Genomic DNA, 20561 nt, shown 5'->3' on the forward strand with positions numbered 1-20561 from the left:
AATTTTTGTATTAGTAGAGTCCTCTTAAGCTTTGATATTCAAAGCCCATCTGGATGACCTTAGAGTACTGACAAATTATGCAGGGGAAATAGCTTTGAGTAGCTAACGTTTACCCATAAACAAATTTTCCCCATAGCAGTCCTGAGCATGATTATTCTCCCTCACCCAGTGAGCAGCACAGAAAGGCGTCTTTTTTTCGGGACTATGGTGCAGAGAAACTCTCGGTTTCCCAGGACCGAGGACGGTCTTGGGGCGTCTTTTTAAATGCTGTGTGCTCTAAATACTCCTTCACACTCATGCCTGCATAGTGAGTACCTTCTCATTACTGGTGTTCCTTTTTGTGTGTCCCTGTATGTTGTGCACGTGCGTTCAGGTGACCTCGTGTCTCGAGCCATGCACCACCTGCAGCCGCTGTACGCGAAGAACCACAACAACGGGACGCCGATCCACCAGAAGAGCAGCGTGATCCACTGGGCGCCCGAAGCGATCTACACGCTGTGTTACTTCATGCACTGCCCGCACATGGAGTGGGAGAACCCCAATGTCGAGCCGTCAAAGGTCACCCTACGGAAAGAGAGGTGAGGAGCAAACATCTCAAAGAGCATAAGAGACGAGCAGGAAACTCATCAACATACCGAACGAGTCCCCGACAAACACATCTTACTAAGGGCTGGGCAGTGGAAAAGTCTCAAAGGTCTCATCATTTTTCATTTTTCAGAAACTAATAGAATAACAGCACTGAGGACGAAAGCATTGGAGTGGAAAGCATTAATTCAACTGCACAAATTCTCATTTTCACAAACATAAGTTAATGCCACAACAAAAATGATGGGAAAAGCTACACGTTTGTGATAGTTACAGTCAACATTTTTGTATTGAAACAACTCATAGAACATACTTGTGAATTTTTTGAAGATATTTTTACCTTGAACTAGTAGTTTTCTTTGAGAACTGTATAGTTTCAGTTTCAGACCAAAAAACGAGCGCTAAAACGAGAGTGAACATTGAACTTACTTCAAATGAATGCTAATGTTACTCCTTATCTGTAGCCATGTCAGCGCAAACGGTGATGAATAGATGGGTTATATAGTGTTTTAGCATTAACAGTGGCTTCATCAACATTGACGAACGGGTTGTTGGCAGAGCTTACTATGTAACTGAATTATACTCTTTCACCTATTCTATTTGGTGAAAAGAGAAAGTTGTCAGTTATAGTATCATTGTTTACATCCCATCAAATCTATTGATTCCATTAGACCCCTTCGCCTCATTTTGTTCTGCAGGGCAGTACCATTTTTAAACTTATCTATGGGACAACAATAGAAGAACGGCAGATTACCCACTGTTTCTACTTGCATCCCAGACGCTGTCCAGAAGTAATGTTACTCCAGCAGAGAAGTGCAGACATCGTTCTGCTGTAACTGTACACCTCTGCAGACTTTTATTATATTTCTGACTCTCTGTGCTCAATTCTGAAATGGCACACCTTATTTTTTTTCTTTTGGAAGGAAAGTACAGTTTTATATAAGTGAATTGTGGACTTATTGGCTGCTTGGGGGGAGTCCTTTATGTGACCTGGGGAGCGGCAGAAAGGGGGCCGTTGGTCAGTGATGATAATCGCTGCCACCTCTGGTGACTTTTACATGAATGATATACGGCCGAAGCAATGTTTCCATGGTGTAAAGTCCCCTGAGGCCTCGTCATGTCATTTTTGGAGTCAATCCCAGTTTTCCACCACATAGCCGTCCTCGCTTCTTCAATCTTTGGAGTTTCTACATATGAAACACTTTTTTTTTCTTTTTCTGCTGGGTTTTACGAGCTGAAAAAGCACTCGTCATATCCCGCTGTAGCCCTGATACCTCGAGCCGTCTAGTGTTTCCTGCAGTCGGAGTCAGAGGCGGGAAACGGCGCCGACAGCGGAGCCCGGGTCGTCCTCCTGTGGGGCTCCAGACTGCATCGCCCGCAGTGAAGCCAGCGATCTGCCAGCGCGTGTCCCCTGCTGGACGCCTGCTTTAGCTCTGATCACAATTTTGTAAAGGAAATCCCATTAACACACCGTGCGTCTGTTTCATTCACATTTAAGCGCATTGCCAGAGCCGCCGTTGGGGGAAAGCAGACCTTGGACTGCTTGTGAGCGAATGTGTCCCTTTGGGGGAATGCATTGTCGTCATACGTCCCTTGACTCTTGATTAGGTGTGTGTGTGTGTGTGTGTCTGCGGGGACAATGACGCCACGTGGTGCTGCAGGTCAAGCTGCTTTGAAGTTACCACAACAAAAGGGTTTGCATTTCTTAGTAGATCAAACAGATATCACAGGAGCCCAGTGTCATCTCAGAGTACCGTCGATGAGTAGCTAATTAATAACGAGTGGCAGATACGAGCCTCGAGGCGTCCTTTGTAAAGTGATGTATTGCACAGCAAATCCGTGGAACAGGACCAAGTGTCATCGACTGGCAGGTCTGTCTCACAAAAAAACACATTCAAACAAACTGTATCAAAGGCGCTTATGAAATCAAACTGCTTTTTAATGCTACGATCCTGATTCTGTTTCATATTAAAGCGAGGTATGACATAGGAAAGATTTGTGTAAACTTAAACCTTTTCTCTATTAAAGTTATTTTTATTTGCACAATGTATTTGTGACAGCTCATTGTTTTACATAAGTGAAGAAAGTGTGTATTTATATCCATAACACTCAGTAACATGTAAACTTATCTTACGCTTGCATGGATACAGGAGACAGGAAGTGTGCAGTAGGTTTGCAAAATACCAAGAAATCCTTAGTTTACATTAAGCACAGAGAGAGCTGTCATAAACACTGTAAAATATGTTGGCGTGCAATAACCACACTCATCACCCATTATATTTACAGAAAGCACCATCATGGTCACCATAATGATGTTGTACAAAACACATTAAAAGCAGAGCTGCTGTCGCGGGGCAGTACATTTTACGGCATAAATGAATGAATATGCATCACACATATGTTGCAATTCAATGTGTGGGTTTTCATGGCTCATTACAGTTATGGGCTTCTTCAGTTTAACCAGCAGAGCTTAACACGGGGCCGATGATGTTAAGCTCTGCTTGTCAAGCTTTAGGTCTTTAGAATTGAGCAGTGTGTATAACGATTCATCGATACACACTGCATAAATATCAGAATAAGGATTTTTGATAGATGGTCTGTGATCCATGATGATCTCGGTCCAGTTTTACACTTCCTCACATCAAACTGTCTCCCTGTGACTTTGACGCTGCGTCTTTTGATTTTATCTGCCAGACAGAGTTCGCCGCGTTCTCAAACACCCTCTGTGGCTGCCGCGGCCTCTGAAATAACATGCAAATTCTGCCTTAGATGGATTTTCCTTGAAGGTTTACTCTGCACATTCAAAGTACCGAGCGTGACGTGAAGTCCAGTCTCTCGTGGCCAGAAACGTGTACCTCTATCTCTCCCTGCAGGCCGTTCATGGTGCTGCCACCGCTGATGGAGTGGGTGCGCGTGGCCGTGGCTCACACAGAACACAGACGCAGCTTCTCCGTTGACAGCGACGATGTTCGGCAGGCTGCCCGACTGCTGCTTCCCGGAGTGGACTGCGAGCCCCGTCAGCTGCGGTACGGCTGTGCGCCTATGCAGCCCCCGAGCCTCTTTATTTTGCACGTGTAAAAAATGTCAAATTAGAATTAAACTTGTAAGATATTCAAGGGAAACATGTGATGAAAACAGTACTCTTGCATTGTGAACCACTTTTGCTTTGTTTTGCTTTTCAGAACGGATGACTGCTTCTGTGCCTCAAGGAAACTGGACGCCGCCTCTACTGAAGCGAAGTTCCTGCAGGACCTGGGCTTCCGTATGCTCAGCTGTGGTCGCACAGACCTGGTGAAGCAGGCGGTCAACCTGCTGGGGCCTGACGGTATCAACAGCATGAGTGAGCAGGTTAGAGACACAGTCAACATGTTCAATAATGCATGCAAACACACAAGCACGCACACACACACACGCGCGCACACACACACACATACTTTGCTTGCATGGCTCCTTCACCTTTAAGCTCCCTGCAGCCTTTTGGGCAGAAAGGCAGCTATAAATACAACTATACAACACATATTCTGAAACTATATTCTGAAATGTTTCCTAAAGCCTTCCTGCCAAGGTGCTCCGCATCACATCTTTTTCAATGGAAATCAACATTGAGTTTTAAACTGATCAAAGCAGAAACTTTAGTTTAGTGTACTTTTCTGTCCCACAAGCGTCTCCGGTGGACAAGAGGGGGGCATTGATTCATGCGGCATCGTTTAAAAAGATCAATAGCAGAATATTGCTCAAGGAGCCGGGAGGGAGGCTGTCAAGGATACAAGTTTAGAGTAAAAGTTCGGCCTTGCTCTGTAAAAAGTAAATGGCGCTAAACTAACGTTCAAACCAGGAAGTTCAGGCCTCCGCAACGTGCGTCAGCCACAAACACACTGGTCCATTGTGTGATTTAATGAACACATCTTACAGTTGGCTAAGCCCCAATGGGCCTCGGGGCTTGTGAGTCACCACAACCACCAAAGATCCTTCGGCGTGGAGCCGTGACTGGACAGCAGAGTGCGAGTGCGCCTGATTCTCCTCGAGGGAGAGGCGAAAAAGTCAAACGCGGGGAGGCTGCTGCAATTTCGGCTGGCGATCAAATGAAAGGTGTGCGTGTAACTCGTAGTGGAATGATGCGAGTGCTCTTTGTGTGTCCGTGCCTGTGCAGGGGATGACCCCGCTGATGTACGCTTGTGTCCGTGGGGACGAGGCCATGGTGCAGATGCTGCTGGATGCCGGAGCGGATATAAACAGCGAGGTAAAGTGCCGATGACGCAGTGCGGGATGGAGTACACGTCTATCAAGTGCATCCAAACGTTTGACTGGTACTGTGTGTGTGTGTGTGTGTGTTAGTTAGTCATAAAGAGAGTGTTTGTTAGCATTGTAAGCTGGGATTTAATTGGAGAAAACCAATCGTGTCGCCCCTCATCTCCCCTCATTTGTTCTCCCCCCCACGTGGTGTCACGCTGCTGAGTGTTTGGTGATCACGAGGCTCCGGCTGCTGTGCCTTGGGGAGAGGATAAGGCAGCGCAGGAGCAGATTAAGAATTACATTCGCTATGAAACTCTCACATAGGAGTCTCAGAGCGTGAGACGTGACTCAGAGTTTTGCTGCTGAGTCATTTTTTTTTCATCGTCAGGGGGTCGTCGTGGCGTAGGGGGTTAGAGAAGGTGTGCTGGGAAGCACAAGGTTGGTGGTTCGATTCCAGGCTGCCCCATGTTCCATGTCGAAGTGTCCCTGAGCAAGACACCTAACCCCTAATTGCTCCCCGGGCAAAAATGTGAAAAGCCATGGGTTTAAAGTGTAATGTAAGTCGCTTTGGATAAAAGCGTCTGCTAAATGACCTGTAATGTAATGTAATGTAATGGAAAAAAAAGTGATGAAGATCAGCTGATTTAAGACAAACCGAAATTGCTCAAAGTAGTGTGCAGAGAATCTAGAGGGCGTCCCGTTAACCGTGCGGCCTTCAGAGAGGTGGTTCATTTAAGGCGTCACCATCCCGGGCCTTCGCCAGGCACCTCAGCAACAACCACTGGTCCCATCAGCCGCCAGTGCCTGAACTGATTTGCAGCCCACTGCATTCACGACCTCTTGCCAAAGCACAAAGCACCCAGTCAACTTGAGTAGAAAAATACCCACTATCGGTTCATCTTTATTCATGCAGTCTTGAACCCAGTTGGAATTTGAACAGCTGAAGATAAATGTTGCTTGGCTTGGATGTTTCTTTCCACAGCTCGGGAGCCTCGGGGGGAATCCATGCTCTTTAAATACTCCTAGAGCCTTTGGTATCACTTTATAATGCCGCCTGCCATTGACACTTTAATTCTGTTCTGTGAATTGGGTACCAATAAAATAATTACTACTTCCTACTGGTACTTAAATGTAGATGAAAACCTAACTATGGAGCTAGAGACTGAATTGTCCATTTTAAAGGAGGAATAATTATGCTATTTTTGTAAGCACTGGGTTCAGCAGTGCTAAAAAAGTTCAGGGAAAACGCTGTTAACAGCAAGTAATAATGGTGAGTCGAATACGGTAATTCAACTAAATCTGCATATGAGATCCCAGTCCTTTATTGTTTCATGTGCCTGTCTCTCTCCTTGTGCGTTGTTCACGTGTCCCATGTATGTTTTGCTTACATTTGGCTCCCAGTTACTCACTGCAGCCTGACCAGAGAGAGGAGCCTCAGAGAGGTCGGTGGGTCAGAGAGACCCACTGCGAAGATCACAGTGAAACCATTAGGACGAGGCCTAACTTGCAGGATCAATCCATCCTGTTCATTAGGAGGCCAGCAAACTGACACGGTGTCCTCTGCAGCCTCCAGGGTTCCCAGTTAATTACTTTGATTGGTCCTGTAGAGCTTTCTAACCCCCCTCCACCCTCACCCCCACACCCCCACACCCCCTCTCTCCCTAAACTGCTTGTCTTGTGCTCCGTAGACCGTGCAGTGGTTTTAATGGCGTCATATCTCTCTCCCTCATCCTTCTCACTCCCACCTACCTGTGTCCCTTCCCCAGGTGCCAAGCTCAGTGCACAAGCACCCCTCAGTCTTTCCCGAAATGCGGCAGGCGACGCCCCTCACTTTCGCTGTGTTGCACGGACACGTGCCTGTGGTGCAGGTAGTGACATCCTTTCTCACCTGTGACTCTGTCATCGTGCTTCAGCTCGTGGTTGGTCTTGGTTGCCATTTTTGTCATCAAAGCTTTTCGGTGGTGGTGATGATGATGATGATGATGATGATGATGATGGTTCTCCAATACAAGTTTCCTCTTCTATTTTCTTTTTTATTTGATTTTGTTTGTGTTGTGAACCAATTGATCTATTTTATTTTAATAGAGGATATTTATCCAGTCAACCTTTGGATCCTGCCTATTTCCATTTTTGAGACAATGGATCAGACTGCATTTAGCAAGTGGAAACAAAGCAGTCTAATGGTCATTGAACTCATTTAACAAATTCTGTTTGTCCTCCAAATGATCTCTCCATTGGATTTTGAATCATTATATTCTAATGGAGTGTTTAATTAATCTGAAACCCCAATATCATCTCTAAAGGACAGCAGCTAATACAAATAAGTAAGATAAAAAGATTACATTCATTCAAGAGAAATTGTGTTAAAAAAAATTGTGTTATTAAGAATGTAATACTTTCACACTCAAAATACCAATATCTTGATTTATATGCAAGGCATTTATCATTGTATTAGATGGCAATTTGTATCGAGATTTAGGAACTTGTTTAAATTATACACAAAATACAAACTCCCCAGATTGATCTGCAGCACAATTTATAAATCACCTTCACATTGTGTATGAGCAGGGTTATGTTCTTCAAATCATTTTTTGATGTAAAATGAGCCACTAATTACATTTAGAATATAATAAAGAAATAATTTAATATTAAAACCTGATTCATGAGACTATTTAGCCATCTATCAAATATAGTTATTAATTCTGCATTGGCATTAAAATGTCAGCAAACATTAAAAGACCAACGTGAACTTTTGCTGACGCCTGTTCATTTTCTTGTCTAAGATTGGATGAAACGATTACCGCTCCCATGGCTGTACAGTTATTAATATGAAGTGGGAGTAGGAGATGTTAGTTTAGCTTACATGTAGCCCCAAAAATGTTTAATTTGAAAAAAGAGTAAACATGAACATGATTAGATTCTGAAGAGCAGCAGATTTGCCAAAGTAGAAGTCGGCTGGCAGGAAATATTCACTATTCCCTCTACAGTTTTGCATGAAACAGTCAGCGGATGAGAGAAGCGAGAATTGCTTCAGATCATTCTCATTAGCCATTTGAATCGTCCTCTTCTCCTCACCCTCCTCTCTCCGTCTACCTCCTCGGCTTTGCACCCCCCCCCCCCCCCCACCCAACCATGTCCCCATCCAACCTCTGCAGCTGCTGCTGGATGCCAAAGCCAACGTGGAGGGGTCCCTGCAGGACGGCATGGAGAACTACACAGAGACCCCGTTGCAACTGGCTGCTGCTGCAGGTACGGAGACCCTGGCGGGACGCTCATCCTCCGTGTGCGGACTAACTGCAACGTAGCGAGCTCACAACACCAGCTGGCTGTCTATAAAAACACCTGACTGTCAGCGGGACGCCAGGCTGAGCTATGACTTCATAGGCACATTCATCCTGGGGGGGTGGAAGAAGGAAGACGCACAGCGGCGCGCATACAGAATAATGATTATGTTCATCCACCCTCGTTTTTTTTTTCTGGTTGCAATAGTTGAACTGTGTGCGTATAAGCTCAATTTTTCTCTCCCTGCACAGGTAACTTTGAAATAGTGAGTTTGCTGCTGGAGCGGGGGGCCGACCCCATGGTGGGAACCGTGTACCGCAATGGCATCTCCACAGCGCCGCAGGGAGACATGAACTCCTACAGCCTGGCAGCAGCTCATGGACACAGGTGCGTAACACACGTTCACGTTCAACGCACTCCTGAGTGAATAAAAAGAGCATCGCAAAGTACACTCTGTTCATATTGTGTATTCAGAATACGATGTTGTTCACAACAGAGCGTGTCCATGAAATTGAGACTTCATTTGTTGGATTGGTTTGTTAGAAATGACCAAACTCTGTGTTTTCTTACACAATGAGTTTTGTTTTGCTGTTGTTCCTCCTCACAAAAACACCAGGACTATACTGAATAAATTCAAACAACGACTTCAACTAAAAATACATTTTCAAAGTATCGAATATAGTAGTAGTATAGTATAGTTCCAAAGTGTCAATGATATTGTGGAATCTTTGTCCATGTGCCAAGACTATAAAGGTCCACCAGAATAATGTATCACTATGTATAGAACATTTTTGGATCTGCTTTATTTATAGAGATCTGACTAGCCACGGTTGTTTGCTCTCTCAATTAAAATGTAATGAATTGTAATTAATTGAATGTGCCTTTAACCTGTTTTTCCCTATAGTAAATAACTGGTAGTTTTTTTCCTGAGAGCCTTTTATTTTCATTTATGGAAAACATGTGCCTAGTTGTATAAAATGAGAAGCTTTGCCCTTTATTTGAATTAAATGTATTTATCCAACAGATCTCATGAATTGAAACTGAGCCACATGAAGGAATAGCAATCAAAGCCGCTAGACCGTTCATATCAGATGGCTTTAGCCAAACAGCAATGACCTCAGCCACAGTCTGATTCCTTTTGTTGTAAATGTGTAAAATAGTACAAAAACACCTGTCTGCTTTTTAATGATATTCGTCTGGAGTCTCGTGCAATAAAACCAAATTGATCTACATGAATAGAGCCTGTAGAGGCCAATGAAATGAGTTATCTTTTGTTTTGTGCTTTTGTTTAGGAACGTGTTTCGTAAGTTGCTGTCCCACACCGAGAAGGGGAAGGGCGACGTCTTATCCCTGGAAGAGATTCTGGCGGAGGGTTCGGAGCTGGAAGGCAGAAGTCCGTCTCAGATCGACCAGATCCGAACTGGGAAAGCCAAACTTAAAGCCCTAAAAGAAGCCATGTACCACAGCGCAGAACATGGGCACGTGGACATCACCATAGATATACGCAGCCTGGGTAAGCTGCTGTTCAAACTACCTGTATCCTAGAACACGTCAACACACGTGTGCAGCTTCTGTGTCTGTGTGTCTTCGACATGCTCCGTGTGTATTTGCATTGATTTCTCAGGCGTTCCTTGGACTTTGCACACTTGGATGGAGTCCCTGCGCACGTGTTTCCATCAGCAACGCCGACCTCTGATCCAGGGTCTCCTCAAAGAGTTCAGCTGCATAGATGAAGAGGAGTACACCGAGGAGCTCATCACACACGGTCTGCCTCTCATGTTCCAGATCCTCAGAGCCAGCAAGGTATTTCACTGTTTGCATTTTCTCTCTCCTACTCCACATATATCTGCTTTGTTTGCTTGGGATTGCCATCAAGCAGTGGGGTCATCAGCTCCACAGAGGCCGGCGGCGCCCCTGAGACCTTCTTGATAGCGACAACTTGAGATGATGATGATGATTGATGGCGTGCCTCCTCGTTCCTGTCTGTTCCCGCTCATTAGATCAGGGCCCCGTCACATTACTTGAGCTCGTACTCCCCACGGTGGGCCCGCACGAGTCCTAAAACAGCACATCATCCCGTCTGTCACCTCTGTTTGCTTTTGTCTACTTTGCATTTGGCACAGTGCATCCCTGCCATCCCACGATGAGCTGCGCTGTCACTTCTGATATAAGAAAAATATACTGCAATGTGTGCACACACACACACACACATATAAACAAAACACACAAGCAGACCTACAGAGACTCGCATGGGTGTGCGATCCCATATTGACAGCATGCCTTCCTCCTTCTCCCAAACACTGATACACTTAGGACACTCTAGCCTTAAGTGGATTGTTGTGGTGTCAGCCCGTGTCTCTGTATTGGATGGTGGGCTCTACACATCAAGGTAAAGGCCCATTTATCTCTCGATGGGCTTCTGCTGCCCGAGCCCACTGAACCCCTCCGTTCAACCATTTAGTTAAATTACTTTCTGTTCAATTCAGATTGATCCAGTGAAATAACTCAACCTTCCACTCCGGTTCATTCTCATTCCATTTTCTTCCTCCGTGCATCCACCCGTCCGCCTACCTACCTAACTATTGACCTTCACTCCCTACCGACATTCCTTACTTATACTTTCCCTTGTGACATAATACGGAGGGAAATCCCTGGTGGAATAGGCGTCCGTCGACGGCTGATTGTCGGCGCCGTCCCTCAGTAAGAGCAACCAGCTTGGCGGCACACAAGCTGCTTGTAGTGTCGCTCATTCACAAGAGGAGAAGTCATTTGTAAAGGGAAGAAGGGAAGACTCTCCTGTTTTTCCCTTTCACACGCCACACACCTCCAGTAGCTCCGGTGCCCACGATCCCTCTTAGGAACCCTGAGAAGAAAACCGGCTGATGTTCACCTGGATTCCTGTCAAAGGTGTGAAAAAAGCTGCAAATGCGTAGTTTCTCAGAAGCTCCGCCTCAATTGAAGTGAAAGCCGAGTGTCAAACAAGGCTGCAGAAGTTCGGACCTCTCTTACTGTGCTGGTAATTGTGTTGGGGATGTCTGTGTAGGAGAGGAGCACTAAAGCAACTACTTGTGTTCTTGCGTAACATGAACTCCTGTGTGTTGGCCCAGCATCCCCCGCACAAGCAGCTCTCCTCGCGCTCTGACGGTTTGTTTTTCTGTCTGTGTTTTGTCAGAATGAGGTAATCAGCCAGCAGCTGTCTGCAATCTTCGCCCAGTGCTACGGCCCTTACCCGATCCCCAAACTGGCGGAGATCAAGAGGAAGCCGTCGTCCCGCCTGGGTGAGATTGTGAAATCTGCGCTGTTTATGTAAAAGCAGAGCATTAATGCTGCACGAGAGCACTACATTGACGGGTTTTATTTTGAGTCGGCGCTTACTAGTAAATGCATGGTGCATGAAAATGGAAAAGTGCACCAGACGCCATCTAGTGTTCAGGGACTGGGATGGACATTTTCAAGTTATTTTGAAACAATAGCTAAGATTTGTTGAGAATTAAGCAAGTTCATGTGTTTATTATTATTCATTTTAATTATTAATAATTATTCATCTTTTTTCAGATCCTCTCTTCCTGAATAATAAAGACATGTCGGACGTGACATTTCTGGTGGAAGGGAAACCTTATTATGCCCACAAAGTCCTGCTCTTCACAGCTTCCAGCAGGTACGCTCACTTCACCGCTGACTTCTAAGAACCGGAGTAGAGGAAATATGCATGTTCAGTATTCTGAACTCCAGGTTCTGCTGTTGCGGTAAATGGAGACTCTATTGTAACGCTATCTGTCTCTCATTTTAATGTCAAAAGGTGTGTGAATGGATACAGAAATGACTAAGCACTTGAAATGCTGTGTTGCTGTCAGAGACATTTGTTTCTGCTTCGACAGACGTCTATTTCACTCTCACGTCGAATCACATCAATGATAACCTATCAGTCTTGTCTTAAAGGGACAGAAGATAAATGACTCATCATTCAAGTGTGTTGTTGACAATATATACCCAGAGATAAACACAAAATAACTAATTTAAAAACATTGCTGTACAGTATATGAAGGTTTATTGCTCTATTCACAAATGATAATCCTTCCTCTTTCTGGCTTTCCCTCATTCAAGGTTTAAATCTCTTCTAGCAAACAGACCTTGCGGTGAAAACACCTGCATTGAGATAAGCAATGTCAAATATCACATCTTTCAGGTAATGCAAATATTGTAAACAAGGGGCACTTTTGAATTGTGCTTAAACCGCACAGTGACGCTCTTACTTGCATGTGTTTGTACAGCAGTCATCCTTAAACGGAAGCTGACATGTATTTCCTCCTCACAGCTGGTGATGCAATACCTCTACTTTGGAGGGACGGACGCTCTGCACATCAGGAACACTGACATTATGGAGGTTAGGTCCCCATCACAGACATTTCCATTCACACAGAGGTCTTTACACTACAAAGCAATAATCTAGAAACTACAGGTCACCCATTCGTGATTTTCACAATCTAATACTAAACTTGATGCTAAACTTGCTTCTGATTTTTTTTGCAGCTTCTGTCCGCGGCCAAGTTCTTCCAACTGGAGTCGCTGCAGAGGCACTGTGAGATAATCTGCACCAAGAACATTAACGCGGAAACTTGTGTCGAGATCTACAATCACACCAAGGTGCAAAACGAGATCATGCAGAATACAACCACACTAATTGTACTTCAGGAATACAAAAGGATGTTTAGGATAGAACATTTTCACTCAAGGATCTACTGTTGCACATCAAGTGTAGCCTAGACATTTCATCTGTCTCTTAAATACTCTTCTTTTTCACAGTTTCTTGGCGCCCCAGACTTGGCTTCCTATATCGAGAGCTACTTCCTGAAGAACATGTTAGTATTGATCGAGTTGGAGCCATTCAAACAGCTGCTCTATGACACGCCGGCGGAAAGCCCCGCCTCTGAAATCCTGCAGGACCTGGAGAAAACCTTGGCCATCCGCATCCAGTCCATCCACCTGTCCTCCTCCAAGGGGTCCATCGTCTGATCTGTCGACCTTTCTCAACACAAGGGACAGATAATATTTACTAGCGTATCAGGGAACATGACACTGTATTGAGGATGAGGGAGAGAAACGAGACTTGTGGACGGTCCAGTTGCAATCTTTACCTCTGTGAAGCTCATCGGTTGCTAATAGGCTTCTTACTGTCTTAGCAAAGAAGGTCTGTCTGTCTCGCGTTGTTGGTACTTTGTCAGTTATGTGTTACAGTAACATACAATGACTGGAATAAGATGGTGGCATCATGCCACAATTTGCCAATCCCATCAAATCACTGCTTTCTCAGCCAAGTAGTACAGCCTGCGCGTCACATGTCGAAGTGAATGGATCAGGTGGGACCAGTTAAAACCAACTGAAACCGCCCAAGCGTCTTGATAGATTGACATAATGTGCTGAGATGAACAACCTCAGTGTCGTGTGATAAAAGCCATCGGTGCATCCGTGTCGGGGAGAAACGCTGCTTCATGCTGTGGTTATTTGCTTAATCATGTGGACGTATGCAGAGTTATTCATTTGTGTGTGTGTGTGTCACTCTGCATTATCGAAGCTGACTACTCTTTAAAGCCAAACAAGACAAGCAAGTGACAATACCTGTAATGTGACGGATGCAGAAGGGGGATGTTCACCGCGTGACTTTGGGCAACTGGGTGGGAAAGAGGACCCCCCCCTCACACTACATGGTGTAAATATTGTTCATAACAAACAGAGCTATTGATAATGTAAGTTAATGTACAGTATATATACCCACGGATGTTTTTCTCATGTGTCTTACTGTTGGATATTGCTGTAAAAACAAGAGGCTCATCTTTTAAATATTGATGTTTAATTGTTGCATGTCAGAGGGATGACTGTACGTTTGTTTTTTTGTGCTTTCACACTTATATGACTGGATGTTTAGTGAGGATATTTTTGTTATTGGCATGGGTCACTAAATTTGTAACAGTCAAATGGTTTGTCGTCATTTCCTGCGTGAAAGACATGTTCATTTTAGTGCCGAGGTGGTGACACTATCTTGTCAGCAGGTTCCCTGGGGATTGTGAAATCACATTACTTGTGTATGTGTGACTTAAAATATCTTTCCTCTATAAAGATGAATATAAAGAATACTATGAATCCGCTCATAGATTCTTCTAATGCTGTCTCTGACTCAAAAACTGCAACACATTTATTATTCATTTTCAAATGCATGTGAACCACAACGACTTCCATTTTCAGATTCTTTAATACCTTATAATGTCAAATTAAAAACCAAATCTAAATCACCCCTTATTTCACTCACTCACACCTCCCTTTATAATATAAAGTATACATGTAATATATGTTTGAGTTTTGGAGGTATAATTGACAGAAACTAAATATTGTGTATCTCTAAATAGGAAGGAAAGCAACACAAGAGTTTGAACAGAGATGTTGTGCCGTACGCAGGATTAGCAGGTGTTCAATATGCTCAACTGCTCTCCCAAGCATGCTGGCTGGGAATGTCACATAAAAAGAAAACATAATGAAATTAATTTCAACAATGTAGGTGCCAAGAGTTTCTATAAACAAATTAACGGTAAATATATTTCTTAATAAACCCCATTTTAATTAGATCTCCGACATTATTCAATTATTGATATTCATTTCAATCATGAACAAATTCATGTGTACTGTTTATGGTGTGTCAGAAAACATCTTATTACATTCAGTTAGTGGGCTTTTCACTCATATTTTTAAAGTGCCTGTCATTTCACTGTCTGGCAGATCCCGTGAGCCGTAGCTCATATTTCATACAGTTCAAAGTGGTTTTGCAGGTGTGTCGGAAAGTACAAAGAGTTGGAGGTTCAGAGGGGTCGACACAGTCAGCGAGAGAGAGAGACAGACAGACGAGTGTAAAGAAAAGAAACACGTAAAGAGAAGTAGAAAGGGAGATCCAAAGCTGTGCACGGATAACAGATGAGCCCTTGTTCTCCAAACTCCTGGTTCTGGCAAAGCGTCTCTCTGTAACGCTGTTCTCAATGAGAGGCTGATCTGCTTATGCCGACATGCACTGTGTAGCGATTTAAAATAGGTTATATTTCAATGTTTTGTTTTTGGGAGATTCATTTGTAGCATGATAGTATTTTAGGCCCCAGGCTTTTGTGTCAGCTCGCTAAAGTGAAATCCAATTGCCAAACATGATACTGATTTAAATTGAAAAAAGGAAAATGATAAACTCCCATAATCACTGGAAGTGAACGATCCGTCTAGACAGGCTTTTTAAAGTTTTGTTTTTTAACATTCCCAGATATTCCTAACATGCCCTGTAATGTTGCACTGGAGCTTTCTCTCTGTCGGTGTGTTTGGCATTAGGCAGAGACATTAGAATAGCAAGGGACGGGTTGACAGCGGTTGTTAAGGAGTCACCATGGTTACCAGCGCCTGGGAACACTGTTGAGCCCGAGAATGCTCTGCTCTGTAAGAACGTAGAGGAATCCTGAGATCCACATGTAATTACATGCTCACACTCTGGCACAATTCACACACACTCAAACTGCCGTCATCCAAAAGGATCTCCTCCTGAATGTGTTGTCAGGAGATTCTCATTTAAAGCAGAAATCATCAGATGTCAAGGAGACCCTGTGTCTAAGCTGTGGAAATGTCTCTGTTGCCTCTTTTCTAAAGCTCTGCTGGGCATCTTAATTCACTGGGCTGCGAACTTCAACTGTAGCGCGCTGACCAACAACAAGGGAAGTTGTGAGGGGGACTCAGCAGGGGCATGAAGGCAGAAAAGCCACTTGATTGACACTCCACACGACCATTAAAGTGAATTTCTCCCCGAAACTGCTTCATTTTTTTTTTTTTAGCTTCACTTTGTGTGATGTCATGCGTGCGTTTCTGTGCGCCTATTGTGCGCCAGTTACGTGTGGGTCGATGTGCATGTGTGTGTGTGTGTGTGTGTGTGTGAAAAAGGGAGTGCAAAGTTTGCCCAACTAACTCTGCCCCCAGCGCGAGCCCCCTTTTTTTTCTCCCCTTGTTGTCATGCACAGGCGCTCTCTCTCTCTCTCTCTTTGGCACAGAGTAGGCTGGCAGCACAAGAGCCATGTGTTTTAGCTCCACGCTTTGAAGGGCTGAAAGAAAAAAAACTTTTCCAAATTGCGAAACGTCCTGCGGAGGGAGAGAGAGAGGGAGAGAGAGAGAGAGGAGTTTGGGTGAGAGGGGGAGAGATGGGGTGCAGAAGAAGGAGCTGCAGACAAAAACAAGCTGTCCTCTATCTGGTGAGGTAATCTCATTTGTTGAAGGATACCTCAAGCTGGACAATACTCGATACAAGAGATTCAACAACAGGTGAGTACTGAGAGAGCGTCATGGGAAAATAGGAGGAAGGAAAAAAGTGTCCTCTTTGCTCAGGCGGACTAAATGAGGGGGCTATTCTTGACAGCCTGATGGCCCATTTTCTGTTAGCTCGATGCACTTTGCATTGATTTTTTTTTCCTGGTCTCCTAAATTGAAGTACTCGCATTGTCACTTTCGCGCTGAAAATCAACTCATCCTGTCATGTTGACGAGCACAGCATTGACGATAAACATGTTGAATACAGATCACAAGACGTAATTTAATTCATGCAGCTTTTACAATTTATTTTCCTTTCCCAGAGGCCGTATTCCTCCCTGGCGTTTCCCCATTCCCACCATCAAAGTTCACCCCCAGCTGTGTCAGTGATGCAGTGCGACGAGCTCTCAGCCAGAGAGGAGTTCACCTACAGCCACATGCCCACTCTGGAGAGGGGCGGCGGGACGCTGGGGAGACGGGGAGACAGGGGAGGGGAGAGAACGCCGGGGGAGCGCTATAGGCCCGAGCGGGACAGCTTCACGGTGGACGTGAGGGCCAGTGACCTGCAGCTGGCCCAGCCGGAGCCTCTAAAGCACCCCTGCTTCAGCTACAGGGCCTGGCTCTACAGTGTCCTCATAGGGGTGAGAGGACAGACGGCCGGGGAGGGAAGCAAAGGAGGCACATCACATGGCGTTGCTATTGAGTCCATAACACGCAAATTTTGAAGGGTTGGGGTCATTTTTTTCAGTGTCCCAGTCTAGAAAATTTTGAGTGGCGTGGTGACAAAACGTCTTGTTTTGTGCCTCCACATTCAGATGAGCGGATACAACGTCACGCCTTGCAATGTGAAAGCTCTAATCGAATGCATTGATCTGAGGAAAAAAATGATTAAAGTGGATGTGGAGGGATGTGATGCAGTTTATTGTGTGTATTGTGTCATAACATTGTGTTACCTGTTGAGTTTCCGTATTTGCATGTATGCACGTGTGTGTGTGAGGGGGAATATCAACATATGTGTTACCTGTTGAGTTTCTGTATTTGCATGCACGTGTGTGTGTGTGTGTGTCCTCAGGGCAGTCTGCTCATCACATCTGGTTTCTCTCTGTACCTGGGAAATGTGTTTCCTGTTGCCATGGACTACCTACGCTGTGCTGCAGGCTCTGTAAGTGACCGTCGCGCAAATGCAATCACCGTTACGTGAACGCTCGGCTTCACCGTGATGTTTGAGATTCAGCAGCTCATCTGCAGCTGTTCCTCACAGGGTCTCCCTGCTGCGATTGTCAGTTTTGCCATCGCCAAGAACAGACATGTTGCAGTGAGTAAACAATAAAGGCAACACAACCGTTGTGTGTTTTAATGGATTGATAATTGAACTTCAAGTCTTCTCTCTCTTTTTTCTTTTTTCTTCCCCAAGGTATCGGATTTCCAGGTGGTCTATGTGTCAACATTTGCAGTGACGACCACATGCCTGGTTTGGTTCGGATGTAAACTGGTGGTGAACCCTTCTGCTGTCAATGTAAATGCAATCGATTCAATATAAACTACCAATCCTAAGTTATCTTTCAAAGTAAAGCGTTTTTGTGTGTCTTTGTCTGTTCGCAGATCAACTTCAACCTCATCCTGATGCTTTTGCTGGAGGTGTTGATGGCCAGTACCGTCATCCTGTCAGCCCGCTCTGCAGAGGACTGCTGCTGCCACAGGAAGGTGTGTATTAGTGTGTGTGTGTGTGTTTGTGAGTGATTGATTGATTGCTTTTGAGCCCTCATCCGATGTGTCTCCTCGTTTGCTCTCCGTGTCTTTCATGCTTGCACCCGAACTCCTCTTAACCTTTGCTCAACTTCTAGCCGGTGACGTACGACAGATCGGTAGCTGTAGCGCCTGCAGTGTTCCCGACGCGACTCCTAAAAGCCTATTCTGTGAGTAGACCTCAGTTTTGTTGCACATGGTGCTTCTCACGTGGCCAATGCTTAAGCATCACTGGGGAATGTGTCTTACAGGTAATAGAAGTAATCGTGGGCATTTCTGCTGTATTTGGAGGAATTATTGCTCTCAACATGGACGCTTTGCTACCCGGCCCCTACTTGTCCGTCACATTTTTCTGGATCCTTGTTGCTGTGAGTTTTTTTTACTAAAATGTAAACTAATACTGAGATCCATACGTGGCCTTATAACATGACTTTGTATGTCATTTTAAATCCTTTGCAGTGTTTTCCGAGTGCTATTGCGAGTCATGTTGTGTCAGAATACCCCAACAGATGTCTGGTGAGTACAAGGCCAAACTGCTCTTGTGATGGACGGATGTGAATCTCTCTGGAGCTGTGTGTGTTTGCAAAATGTGGATCCCCTTGAGCTCAGTCACAGTGAGCTCAGGAAGTCTCAAATGATATCTTGATGCATGTTGATGAGAATGCTCTGTTTTGTTTGCTTTTATCTCATTTATTTTTGAAGCACTTTGTGACTTTCTGTTCTCAAAAGGTGGGCAATGAAGAAAGCTACTTGATTATATGTAAAGAAAGCTGAATAAGAATGGGTGTCTTCTGAGGAAGGAGCATGTTTATCATCACTAACAACATTTCTAGTCTATCTTATTGTTTCTTCCGGGTCTACAAAGGTTTTCTTTCTCGCCTTCGTGTCTCTCAGGTGGAGGTGTTGATTGCCATCAGCAGTGTGACGTCGCCACTGCTCTTTTCGGCCTCCGGCTTCCTTTCTTCCAGTGTCATCAACTTCATTGATATTTTCTTGCACGACGTGCCCACGGCCAAGGTGAGGTTAATGAAGTAAAAACAAATCCCCAGTTTGCAGTGGGCACCAAGTATCCAGCCTTCAGCTCCTTTTGCAAGATAAAGCTCACGAGTCAATACGGTGAATCTCATTCAGAGTGATTTAATAAGTCTGTGTGTTTGCGTGCGGCACAGCAATCCTACGACATCCTGCTGCTGATTCTGATGGTGCTGCTGCTGCTGCAGGCGATACTCACTGCAGCCACTGTGGTGCACTGTGCCTCCTACAAGAGTCAGCTCCGCATGGGGGCTCCAGAGTACGATGACCGCATGCAAAGCCCGGCCCATTACTACGAGGTACGGCGGGTAAAGCAGGGGTTGTGGACACAAACCTTCAACAATAGGCGTCTGTGTTTGTACATTATGTTGCAGGTGTTTTTTCACCAGCTGTAAGGTCAAGTAAAGGACATTTAAATATGAGCACATAAAAATAGATGAGCTAGAAGCATATTTATAAAACACATTGTGCTGCTCATCCTTCACGCGTCATTTACCTCAAATTTCTTCTATCTCTCTTCCCCGCTCTGCAGCGAGCAGCCGGCGGGACGCTGCAGGATTTCGACAAGGACCGAGCCTGGAAGGCAGTTGTGGTGCAAATGGCCCAGTGAACAGCGCCACAGTACACAGAGAAGTTTGAGTACAAATGGAACACAGTGGAAGAAATTCGAGGCAATAACAATGTGTCCGGAGATTTAGAAAGAGAAATAAGAGAAAAGAAAGAAGGATTTAAGGAACGGTTTTTAAGATGATTATTATTTGTATTAAAATGGTAATGCTTTGAACATTTTACACGTTTTGACATAGTTTGTTTTTTATATGTTTGCCTGCTTACTGTAGTGAGTATTATGTGACCTGGACATTGAATCGTTTCCTGTAGTTTTCACATTGACACTCCCTGGCCTTAACAAATCGTTTTGTGATGTATGAAAATGCCTGGAATCTCTCTTTACAGTAAATACATTCAACATCAGTTATTTGGTATCGATGGAAGGCTGCTATTTCATCGTGATATCGGATGACGTACAAATGCACAAATGATACAGTGATTTTATTTCTTCCTGATTCCCTTTTCAAATACTGACTTATCTTTGCTCTCTCTTGTGAGTGATGTCTCTTTGTGTTGTTATGCGCAGTGGTGTGCATGCAACAGCCTATTAGATCAGGTAAATGTGATATTATTAAGTATTAGCGTGTATGATGTTAAATGTTGCTTAATTGCACCTTTATATGTTCAGCTTTGCCTCAGAGGGCCACGGTGACGCATCGAGGAACACACTGAAACATGCATGAATGTGAATGAACACAATTTATAGCCAGTTTCGATTTGCCAAAATGTCAAAGACTCCTTAGTGGCTACTTTTTGAT

General features: G+C 44.5%; 2 protein-coding genes across 3 annotated transcripts in view; both read left to right on the forward strand.

Moving 5' to 3' along the window:
* The window catches only part of LOC120809357 (ankyrin repeat- and BTB/POZ domain-containing protein 3-A), a 54867-nt gene extending 40641 nt beyond the window's left edge, over positions 1-14226 (forward strand). The window contains exons 3-17 of one of the 2 annotated variants that reach the window (XM_040163090.2): positions 374-578; positions 3459-3611; positions 3768-3933; positions 4736-4825; positions 6585-6686; positions 7974-8067; positions 8352-8487; positions 9393-9613; positions 9725-9903; positions 11273-11378; positions 11656-11758; positions 12205-12286; positions 12416-12484; positions 12631-12744; positions 12904-14226. In XM_040163090.2, the coding sequence (XP_040019024.2) occupies positions 374-578; positions 3459-3611; positions 3768-3933; positions 4736-4825; positions 6585-6686; positions 7974-8067; positions 8352-8487; positions 9393-9613; positions 9725-9903; positions 11273-11378; positions 11656-11758; positions 12205-12286; positions 12416-12484; positions 12631-12744; positions 12904-13113 (2030 nt within the window). In that variant the 3' untranslated portion in view covers positions 13114-14226. The remainder of the gene's footprint in view (positions 1-373; positions 579-3458; positions 3612-3767; positions 3934-4735; positions 4826-6584; positions 6687-7973; positions 8068-8351; positions 8488-9392; positions 9614-9724; positions 9904-11272; positions 11379-11655; positions 11759-12204; positions 12287-12415; positions 12485-12630; positions 12745-12903) is intronic. The other variant, XM_040163091.2, reaches the window with a different exon arrangement.
* A 1844-nt stretch (positions 14227-16070) lies between these two features.
* On the forward strand, positions 16071-20292 carry mlc1 (modulator of VRAC current 1). Its single transcript, XM_040163096.2, has 12 exons — positions 16071-16431; positions 16740-17057; positions 17489-17578; positions 17678-17731; positions 17831-17932; positions 18019-18120; positions 18261-18332; positions 18414-18530; positions 18622-18678; positions 19057-19179; positions 19332-19493; positions 19727-20292. The coding sequence occupies exons 2-12, from the start codon at positions 16806-16808 to the stop codon at positions 19802-19804; spliced, it is 1209 nt and encodes a 402-aa protein (XP_040019030.2). The 5' UTR covers positions 16071-16431; positions 16740-16805; the 3' UTR covers positions 19805-20292.
* The last annotated feature ends 269 nt before the right edge of the window (positions 20293-20561 follow it).

This window comes from Gasterosteus aculeatus, chromosome X (assembly GCF_964276395.1).
Source record: "Gasterosteus aculeatus chromosome X, fGasAcu3.hap1.1, whole genome shotgun sequence".
NCBI classification, from domain to species: Eukaryota; Metazoa; Chordata; class Actinopteri; order Perciformes; family Gasterosteidae; genus Gasterosteus; species Gasterosteus aculeatus.

What these genes read in the sequence shown, in the direction of transcription:
- mlc1 (XM_040163096.2), top strand. Translation starts at nt 16,806, where the DNA reads ATGCAGTGCGACGAGCTCTCAGCCAGAGAGGAGTTCACCTACAGCCAC. An exon ending in GACTCCTAAAAGCCTATTCT is followed by an intron (nt 18,333 to 18,413) that starts GTGAGTAGACCT and finishes TGTGTCTTACAG; the next exon opens with GTAATAGAAGTAATCGTGGG. An exon ending in ACGACGTGCCCACGGCCAAG is followed by an intron (nt 19,180 to 19,331) that starts GTGAGGTTAATG and finishes CGTGCGGCACAG; the next exon opens with CAATCCTACGACATCCTGCT.